This window comes from Streptopelia decaocto, assembly GCF_964273445.1.
Source record: "Streptopelia decaocto genome assembly, chromosome: Z".
NCBI lineage: Eukaryota > Metazoa > Chordata > Aves > Columbiformes > Columbidae > Streptopelia > Streptopelia decaocto.
Window position 1 is genome coordinate 16605322 of NC_138657.1, and position 10642 is coordinate 16615963.

General features: G+C 44.4%; 2 protein-coding genes across 3 annotated transcripts in view; both read left to right on the forward strand.

Moving 5' to 3' along the window:
* The window catches only part of LOC309450902 (survival motor neuron protein-like), a 148962-nt gene that overhangs the window by 136053 nt on the left and 2267 nt on the right, over positions 1-10642 (forward strand). The window contains exons 2-8 of one of the 2 annotated variants that reach the window (XM_082074105.1): positions 7462-7510; positions 7584-7655; positions 7739-7864; positions 8156-8356; positions 8751-8894; positions 9913-9984; positions 10518-10628. In XM_082074105.1, coding sequence (XP_081930231.1) covers positions 7472-7510; positions 7584-7655; positions 7739-7864; positions 8156-8356; positions 8751-8894; positions 9913-9984; positions 10518-10628 — 765 coding nt within the window. In that variant the 5' untranslated portion in view covers positions 7462-7471. The remainder of the gene's footprint in view (positions 1-7461; positions 7511-7583; positions 7656-7738; positions 7865-8155; positions 8357-8750; positions 8895-9912; positions 9985-10517; positions 10629-10642) is intronic. The other variant, XM_082074106.1, reaches the window with a different exon arrangement.
* SERF1A (small EDRK-rich factor 1A) lies at positions 67-6392 on the forward strand. Its single transcript, XM_082074659.1, has 3 exons — positions 67-198; positions 5258-5366; positions 5898-6392. The coding sequence occupies exons 1-3, from the start codon at positions 192-194 to the stop codon at positions 5968-5970; spliced, it is 189 nt and encodes a 62-aa protein (XP_081930785.1). The 5' UTR covers positions 67-191; the 3' UTR covers positions 5971-6392.

Here is a 10642-nt window from a genome sequence, read left to right on the forward strand (position 1 = left end):
CGCTGATTGGACCCGGCCGTTAGTCGAGGTACCGCCTCCCGCGCGCCTCAATGACGTCAGGCGCCAGCGAGGTTTTATAAGGGGCAGCGCGGGGAGCGGGGCGGCAGGCGGTTGTGGTAGTTGGAGAGTGTTACCTTGGCGGTGGCAGCAGCAGCAGCAGCGGCGGCGCTGCGCGGCCTGAGCGTTTCGCCATGACCCGTGAGTACCGGCCGGCCTCAGGGGGGCGGCTCAGGGGCCCTGTCGGGGAGGGGAGCGGGCGGTGGACCTCAGGCCGCTGCACAGGAACGGCAGCGGGCCGGTCGGCTCCAGGCCCGCGGAGAAGTGCGGCCTGAGCGCGACGCCGAGGGCAGCCCAGCGGTCGGTGCTGGGGCGAGGTTCTCGGTCCTTGTCGACTTGGCGTCCCCGTAGCGAAATTCTGCGGCGAGTGCGTGGGCGCTGGGGCTAAGGCCTCACACATCCTGCCGCCTGGGCTGGGGGCAAAAACACCCTCAGCCCGTTCTCTGGCGTAGCTGTGTTGGGAGGCGGGGAGCCGGAAGAAAGATGGTGATCTGCTGGAATAACAGTAACGCTCAGTTGCAGCCCTGGCTACCGTCCAGACTGTTAATAAAGGGCTTTTATATCCCTGCCGAATACTTAATGCTGTGTTGCTTAAATGGTGGTTTTTAAGGCTGTCATTGAAAGGGCAATAGGACTTGCGAATCATCACCTTATTCAGATGTAGTGTTGGTGTATCTGCTCTAAAATGGCGGAGAACTGGGAACCAAATGTAGAGTACTCCAGCTTGCCTGACTGGTGGGGTTGCTGTTTTGGCTTCTGCATATTATACCTGGTGACACAAGAACTGCCTGTGTTTAACTGAGGAGGTACTTTTACATTCACACTTAAAAATGCGTAGCTTTGAAGCCGCTGTACAGTTGGAAGTGCAGCTGCTCAAGGCCTGGATCTTAAACAGTTTGTGCACAGAGCAGACCTTGAATGTGAGGAAGAGGCAGGTTTGTGGCTTGTGTTAATTATTTTTTTTTGTCTGTTCTGCATGATGTTAAATGTAGCTAAAGGTTAGAGAAGAGGTACAGTATCCAGAACATGTGCATAGTAGAATAATAGCCCTGTGGTTTCAAATGGACATAGAGCAAAATAGACTAAGGATGGATTGCTTATGAACAACTACTTACTGTGGCTCTGAGATCATAAATTCATGGTACTTGTTGCACTGCTAAATTTCAGGATAGCTGAGAACTGTATAGACTTGTGAAGATGGTGATGACTAAGGGAATTGAAGAGAGGTTTTTTGTTATTTGTCTTCCATTATTGCTTTGTACTTGAATAAAATTGCTCTGTTTACTTTTGTGTTCTCTTTTTAGGACATGGTGGCAGGCACTTTTCTTCTGCTTTAAGTTCTGACTTATGATTAGATCCTTTGCTGCTCAGAAAGAACTCCAGGGATGATGACCTCACTAGCCAATCCTTACTGCTGTTCTTTTTGACTTCTGTACAACAGAGATGATTACTGCTTATTCCAGTTTGAACTAAAGCATATGTCTTGCAAAGGCAGGCAAGGATGGAGATGCTCAAGCAGAAAGGATGTACTGTGTTTATGTGGTAGTTTATGCTTGAATTTCACACTACAGGAAGCTGAATTGTCTTCTGGCAGGATGTGGACCACACTTCACAGCAGATTTAGTTTGAGGTTACAAAATGTAGAAAATAGCACTGTCTCCCTTGGAGTTAGGGATACTCATTTGGCATCCAGGTGAAGTACAGAGGCCAAACAGTCCTTGGCAATGTTTACTTGGAAACAGGGATGGTACAAGTAAGTTTCTTTTCAAATAGTTGTTTGGCTCTGTCTGCCTTGTGTGTGTACTGTGTTGCTCCATGTTTCTACCTGCTCCACTCTGCTGTGCAGAAGTGGCAGCCAAGCTTTTCAGTGATGCCATTCAGTTTATATTCTTACCATGTGTATGGAATAACTGTACTCTGCAGACACCCTGCACAGTGTTTGCTTAGAAAGGAAGAAAGTGCATGAAGTTAAAGGTGGAGGGTAACTGCTATGTGAATTCTGACTATAGCAATGTGTTTTGACTTCCTGCCTCTTTCTTCATGGTAAAATATACTTCATTTTTTTAAGCACCACAGAAGAGCTGTTTCGTTGCTGCTAAGTTGTTCATACAACATTCATGCCTCCTGAGTACCACAAAACTCAAGAACCATTTATAGCTTGGAATGTGTCATCTGCTCATGATTCATCAAGTTCTAATCAACACCAGTACTGCCAGAGATAGCTGTTTTACTTCAGTTTCTAAACAAGTAGTATCCTTTCCTCTACGTGGACGTTAGGGACAGGATCTCACTGAATGCTAGTGAGGAGCATGGAGCAGGAGTTTTCTTTGCCTTTTCAAAAGGTGTTGCTTGGTGTCCTGTCACAGATGAAATATGTCTTCCAAAGTAGGAGCAGCCCTCAGGAAGCAGCAGTCATAATACACTGTGTTCATTTGGGTTTCCGGCACCTCATGCTGGACATTTAACTTGCTGGTATGCAGAATGCACAGAACCTCTGCTTCTGCAGGGTTGCTCTTGTCTACTTGTTGCTGTGGCTGGTACCTTTATCAGCTTGGAAGTGGGGTGAGTATGAAGCTGCGAATCATATTAACAGGTTGCTGTGTAAAATTGACCTGGTCCTAAACTGCTTCCATATACCTGAAATTGCAGACACCTGAAGATGGGAGAGGTCTGTCTCTGGGACTGAAAGATGACATAGTCCTAAAACTGGAGAGAGACTGAAAAGAGACACAACAGAAGTTGTGGGGAGATGGAGCTTTCAGTGTTGAGCACAGAAAAATGTGATCATGTTTGTTCAACAGCACAAGTGATTACACGTAGTGTATCTGGAACACTTTGAGTCCAAAAGAAGCAGGGTAAGAAGAAATACCAAGCAAGTGAACCTGCTCTGGCATGTTTGAACAGACTAGAACTGGCATAAGGATGTGGATACTAAGGAAAGCTTGTCAGATAATGCAGAAGAATTTGTGACTGTGATGACTGTGCCCATTGCCTGGAAGACCCTCTGTAGGTGGAAAGTTGCATCTGCTCTGAGCAGCAGTTGTGTTGTGCTGGTTTTGATGTCATGCCCTCAGGAATGTTGTCTGCTCAAAAATATTGCATGCCTTACCTGCCAGCAGTTCAGGGGGTTGATAGTCCTAAGGAAAGCTGTCTGTCCCCTGAAGATGTGTCCTTAACTGCCAAGTTAAAGGAACACCTACACAGAGAAACTCATAAAATGAGGAAGATTGAAAAATACAGATGTTGGTTTACAATTAAATCTAAAAAGCATGCATGGGAAAGAAAGCTATGAACAGAAGCCTGTAACAGTGCATGGAAGGAACCTTCCTGAATGTTTATTTGCTAATTCCTTCAATAGCATGAAAATACTCTTGCATGTCAGCAGCATTAGGCACCTGTTCTAGGGGAGTGGTAAGTTCTTTTACTCTGGACAAACTGTCTTGATGAGGAACTGGAGTTTTGGTTGTATATTAACTTTTGTCAGACCCGTTTCTTTTGCAAGGGGCTCTGTGGTATATGTTGAGTAAACAAAGTCTTGGGCTGAAGCTCCATAGCTACCATAGCCTCATACTTTGTTCATGTCAGCTGCCTTGGTGCAAAAATGAATCAAACCTATATACAGCTGCTTGTGTACCAAGTGTTCTTTGCCTTCATGGTTCCCAGAGTAAGGCAACTTCAGCATTTGATAGCTGAGCTTCAAGGGTATGAGCACCCAATAATACAGTATGAATCCTGTGTTAAGTAGTTTTGGGGACTTTATCCAGCAAAAAGTAAAGCCCGAGTTCCTATATGTATTAAGTATGCTGGTCATCTTCTCAGTGGCATCTGCAGAAGTGTCTTCTTTCTACAAATACATATAAAGGCTCTAACTGCTATTACTAAGTATGAGCAAGACTTTAAAAGTTCATGGTGCTTGACTGTGGGATGTGATGGAATCCCTCAGTGATTTTGTATGACAGCACTATCGTAGAATTGCAGAATGTCCTGAGTTGGAAGGGACCCACAAAGATCATCGAGTCCAACTCCTGTCCCTGCATATGACAGCCCCACGGTTCACACCATATGTGTGAGGGCATTGTCCAGTCTCTTCCTGAATATTGGCAGGCTGAAAGCAGTCAGTATTGACTGACTGAAAGCAGGTGGATGTTTCTAGATTCCAAATACTTGCAGCTATTTGCTTTTTGATTTCTTAGGGGGCCATAGGAAGATTTGAAGGAAGTTTATAAACTCTCTCAGGCTGCCCTCATTTTAATGCTGTTCTTTCAGTCTAAAATTGATTTGTAAACTATATTGGATCCTGGAACCTGTTTGAGATAGAGAGGATGGCTCATCCTTTGGATGAGTTACTTTTTCATTTTGCCTGGGCTACTGATGGGATGGTCTGCCTTCAGTCTTTTATGGGAAACTGCACTGCATTTCTGCAAGGGATGTGTGGCGATGAGGAATGACACATACTGGGATGCGGACAAGGATGCACACAGAAGCAGAAATTGTGTTCAGGAAGGAGTGCAGAGCAAAGAGCTGAGCCAGGCTGAGGCCCTCTTCATTAGCCATTGACAATTTGTAGGTTTTACAGATACGGGCCTGGACTAAGAGGTTAAACAAGATGTTCTTTCAATAATTGTTATTGCGAACACACCATACTCGTGTCCGTTTTAATGACATTCCCACTCATTCACAGACCAGGCCCAACGACATTCCTGCATCACGTGTACTTGGGGGTGGTTATCTGGCACAAGATACCATTCTCATGAGTCTGGGCTATCACTCTTGACAATTATTGAAAACATACTTCAGTACAATCTGTCCAAGGCCCTTTATAGTTGCTGTGATCTGATTATGTTAGTAGTATTTCTTCTTTGACCGTCCAGATAGTTATGTTAGTGTTGATCTTCCTTTATCATCCAGGTGGCTAGAACCGCACATCTTGCTTTCCCACAGGATGTTCAGATGGATTTTGGTGACCTCTTGGACATAACCTGTAGAAATGTAAATGTGAGAACTAACAGGCTTTCAAACCTCCCACTGTGCACTGGAGGGGACAACCGTGATGAAAGATTCTGCCAACTATGGAAGATACTGCCCTACCAAGGCTACAGATTGAGCTGAACCTTACCACCTTTATAATAAAGACTTTTACCCAGGCAAACTGTGTGTAAAAAGTGGGTAGCATGTGTATAAACTGTATCTTATCTTACAGGTGGGAACCAGCGTGAACTTGCCCGCCAGAAGAACCTGAAGAAGACTCAGGAGATCCTCAAAGGGAAGAGAAAGGAGGATAGCTTGTCTGCCTCTCAGAGAAAACAGAGGTAAGATCTAGTACAAGTGTGTGAAATTGGGCAAAATAGGAGGGGAAAATGGGTCAGAAAGAGACCAGTGTCTTCACTGAAACAGCACTTAAGTACTTCACCATGATTCACAGTCCATTCACATGCTAGAGCATGAACCGTGGATGTAGGTTTTAGTGTACCTGCTGTTAAACAGATCTGTTTTTGGTAAGACCTGTAAAGCTTTTCTTTCTTTTGAGCAGCTTGTTATCTGGTTCAAACAGGAAAAGACAGTGTAATACTTTCTTGAAGATGTTTGATCCATTGTGTCCTTTACTTCTAAAACTAAACCAATTATGTAAGGTCTACTAATAAGTAACTTGTCTACCTCATGTGGTACTGTAGTGAAATGAACAGGATAATAGAAACAGTGTGCTAATGGCTGAGAAGTTTTACACTAATCTTTTTCCATTCTTGAAAGGGGGGTTGCTAAAGGGCAAAAATAAGCTGGAGGAGACTCTACTTAGAGAAACAGTGAGTCAGTGTTTGAAATCCAACTCTTTTTCTTCACAGAGACTCTGAAATTATGCAGCAAAAACAAAAAGCAGCTAATGAAAGGAAGTCTCTGCAGGCAGGAGCAAAATGAGCTGCCTGTATGGAGAAGATAGACTGCCTCGACGAAGCAGAAGGGCCCAGAAGATCATTCATAAGTGTCTGGCCATTAAAATCTTACAGACTTGTTCAACTAGCATTAGTTTATTTTCTAGTTAGAATAGACTTAGTTGTCTGGAGTGCTATTCAAAACTGACTATGCTTTTCTGCATGCACATAAATAAAAATACAAAGCAATAGCTTTACTCCAGCTTTTGCTGCATTTGTTGGTTTCATGTAATGGTTCCAGTAACAATGAATTTCTGAATCTACAGTTAGACCAGATTTTCTTGTCTTGATTCATGAAGCACAGCTTCATTCAGAATGGAACACACTTGTAAAACATGCTTAACCTTACAGAGGTCTGAACTGTAAATCTCATTTAAAATTATTTTTACAATAAAATGTTGCATGAAATACTGTCTAATCTGAAATGCTTATGCTTTATAATCAGTTCACAGAGTCATAGAATGTTTTGGGTTGGAAGAGACCTTAAAGATCATCTAGTCCAAGCCCCTGGCCATGGGCGGGACACCTTCCAGTAGACCAGGTTGCTCAAAGCCCCATCCAGCCTGGACTTGAACACTTCCAGGGATGGGGCACCCACAGCTTCTCTGAGCAGCCTGTTCAGTGCCTCACCACCCTCATGGAGAAAAAGGTAATTCCTAAGAAGTTTGCAAGAACACAAATAATAGAATTGTAGAGGAATGCCCTTTAAGTATGTAAGTGTAATAATATAAATAAAATGTATAAGAAATGTGTACTATAAGCAATATAATAGCAGTGGTAAGTCTGCAGTGTAGAAAAAAATGCCTAGAGAATTGCAGACTTTATGGATGTATGTATGGGAATTTGCTACTGACACTAAGTTCAGGGAGAAGCGTGAGGCTTTAAGTTAATGAGTTTCATCACTAAAATGATTTAAAAATCCTACCTTGACTAGCCTCAGGAATAAAACTGCATAAGAGAACAGCGCTCCCTTCACAGACATGCTTGAGCGTGTTGAGTACCGACTGAGGTGAAAGCTGGTTTAAACCCCTGGGAGGAGAGCTCTTCAAAGCCTTTGCCTGTAAAAGCTCTAAAGCATCCAAGCATGTTTACTGTGAAGTGGCCCCTGGCACCGCTTACGGAGAGCGTGAGGGACAACGCGGCAGGTTTTGCCAGCGTGACACCCGCACAGATGGTGAGAAATTAAGAGGGTTTTTGTGCTCGGTCCCGGCTCCCGCTCTCGTTTGCCGGGGTCTTCGAGGCAGGTGCCCCGGGTCAGGTAACCACCGACGGGACGGCAGCGCCTCCGGCCTGAGGCGTCTCGCGGCCTCTCCCAGACGGCGCGGCGGCCACGCTGATCTCCACGGGGCGCCGCTCCCGCCCCGCAGCCCGAGCGCGGCGCCCGGGCCGACCACCGCCGCCCCCGCTACCGCCGCCGCCGCCACGGCTCGCTGCGGCGCGCCGGAAGTGACGATTCTGCGCGTGCGCAGCAGGCGGCGCGGGGCGGCATGGCGGACGGGGTGCTGTTCCGAAGGGGCACCGGGCAGGTGGGCGCCGGGCGGGCCGGGAGGCGGGAGCGGGGCTGTGGAGCGGCGGTAACGCGGTCTGTGGCCTCCGCAGAGCGACGACTCGGACGTGTGGGACGACACGGCGCTGATCAAGGCGTACGACAAGGCGGTGGCCTCCTTCAAGGTACGGGGGGCGGCCCGGACGGAGCTGGGCCGGGCTGAGGCCGCTGGGCCTCCTTTCATCGTTTCGTCCTTTTTCTCCCGAAGAATGCTTTAAAGAACGGAGAGTGTTCGGAGCCTTTGGACAAATCGGAGCAGCGCCTGGGAATGAAGAGAAAAAATAACAAAAAGAACAGAAACAGAAGGAAGAGCAACACAGTGCCTTTGAAACAGGTCACCTCGACTATAGATGCTAGTGATGCTCGTGCTGCGTGTTGTACTTCTCTGCGGCGCTCAAAAGCAGCATTTTAATTGACTTGGGAGTAATATTCTGGGATGGGCGGTGGTAATATTTTAAACCTTATTTATAGGTTACGTTGAGCAACTTCATTAAATACAGAGGGAAACCTTCCTGGGTGGGAGTTGTGCTTCTCTTGGTTGGCACAAACAGTGGTTTAGAAAAAGGGGTATTTCTCCCTGATCATTGGTGTAGGTATTTACTTGTCTCTCATGTTTCTGTCACAGTGGAAAGTTGGTGACAGCTGCAGTGCTGTTTGGTCTGAGGATGGTAATGTGTACCTAGCAACTATTGCCTCCATCAACCAGAAAAGAGGCACGTGTGTTGTTACTTACACAGGATACGGAAATCAGGAGGAGCAGAACCTGTCTGATCTACTACCTCCAGCCAGTGATGAAACAGTAAATGGGATGGGAAATTCTGGGGAGGTGAGGGACGCTTTTTCATTTTTCTTAAAAATGAAAGTGGGAGAATCAACTTTTTTTGTATTTCTGATACCAATGTGGTGTTCAGAGTGAGAATCGATACCTGATTCCATTGTGAACGGACACAAACTGATGGAGGGAGTGAAAGTGTCCCCTTGCTTATTGAACACACCATGGAAGAAAGGGAGGGGACGATAAGAAATTCACAAGTGAAAGATACCATAGCTAAAATGGTGAGCAAATAGGATTATGAGGCTATAAGTTCTTTCCAGAGTAGAACTGGGAGGGCTGGAGAGTGGGAAGGATGTGGATGGTGCTTTCTGAGCTCTTTCACAAAAAAATTGCTTGCTGGGAACTTGTGTTTAGTGCATCTTGTAAAAATGTTTTGATCTTCTAGAATGAAAATGAGACTCCATATTCAACAGATGAAAGTGAAAAATCTTCCCAGTCACCTCGAAACAAAACCAACTACACGAAAACAAGATTCTCCCCTCAAAACCCCCATTTTCCCATACCACCAGCAGCCCCAGGCCTGGGAAGGGTAAGGTCAGCCTTATCTGAAATAATTTATATACCACTGGTAAGCCTGGTATTATTATAAATTTTTAAGACGATAGGAACATATTCCTCATTGTCTAGAAACCAAATAACATTTTGAGAGTGGATTTGCAGATATGCATCTTAGAACCTGATGTTAAGTTATTTTAAAATAATGTGGCCACAGTGTAGCCTTTCTGCAGTGCTGCTGTGTAGTGAAGAAAGCCTCCACCCTACCCAACACTTGCTTTGCAATTGTCTTGTAACTTAAAAGGGGGATGTTGTTCCCGACTGTGATAATGCTGTTAATGATGGCACTGTTGATGTTTTAAGATTGCACTTTTTCTAGTCAATTGATAATGTTTCACTACATGGGACACTGAAGGCAGCAAAAGTGATGTCCAAATACCATATAAGCTCTGAGCTGTAGCTTCTCTATTGAATTATGAGCGCGGGGGTACCGATATGCTCTTCGGTTTTCCTGTTGTGTAGGAGTCTAAATAATAGTGCAGTTTAACACAGCATTGTGTTTTCTAAATATTGCTGTTAGTGCAAGGTGCTTTAAAGATTTTTGTTTGTCTTTTTTGCTTTGTATCAATAGGTTTGTATCTAAGCTCATTTTAAAGACAGTCACAAGCATAATGGAATTTAGGCAGCATGTGCCCCCAGCCACATAGCAGAGAAATTATCCATTGCCTGTGGGCAATACTAGATACGTTTCTTAATGTGAGAATGCAACCACTGTGACTTATATTTAGAAAAGACTTTATAAAATGGTTGTATTAACTAGAACCCTGTTTCTGCACTGTTTACATCAGTGACATGGTTAATGTAACCTTTACTTCTCCAGTCATGGAACTCCCCACAGAAATAGCTATTATGTGTTGCTACTCCAATTTCATTAAATTGCTAGGATGTGTTGTCTTTAGTTTAAGGTTTTTTAATTGCTTCAAATCTATTAAATAAAATCCTAATGCCTGAAATTTCTTTTTTATTTGCACCATTCAATTTTTTTGTCGTAGCCTGGATCAAAATTCAGGGCACCTCCGTCGTTTTTGTCCTTCTGGCCCCCACCCTTCCCAGCAGGACCACCGGTAAGTGATGGGAGCATGAGGAAGAAGGTATCAGAGATGAGTATTGGGGATCTAAAGTTTTCTGACTGAATGTGCTTATTGCCTGTGTTTTTAGAACATGTTGCTGTGTTATTAGCGTCTGTGTTTTCCATGTATTTGCTAACACATTCAGTTACTAATATTGCAGTAATCTAATGCACAAGATGTGTTCTGCACTCATTTTTGTGACAGTAAAGCTGTTGGAAAGAATACCAAGAGTAAAATTATTGTAAGAAACTGCACCTTTCATTTGATTAACGGCACTTCACTGATGCAGATAAATATTTTCCCCTAATAAACTTTTTGTGTGTAGCCAAACTACAGGAATTGTGTTTCCCACAGACTTTGGAAACCACTATTTTCAGAAAGTATAATCATATTTGGCTCTTTTTCACAGAAGGCATTGAGGACATGTTCCTATTTTTCAGTCTTATATTTCAGTCTTTTAAATTGGTTGATGTCTAACCTGGGATACAGGCTATTGAAACACAGACATTTCCTTTGTGATTTCTTAGTTGATTCCTCCTCCACCACCCATGATGCCAGACTCTCCAGAGGACGATGAAGCGCTGGGGAGTATGTTGATAGCCTGGTACATGAGTGGTTATCACACTGGGTATTACCTGGTATGTGACACTTT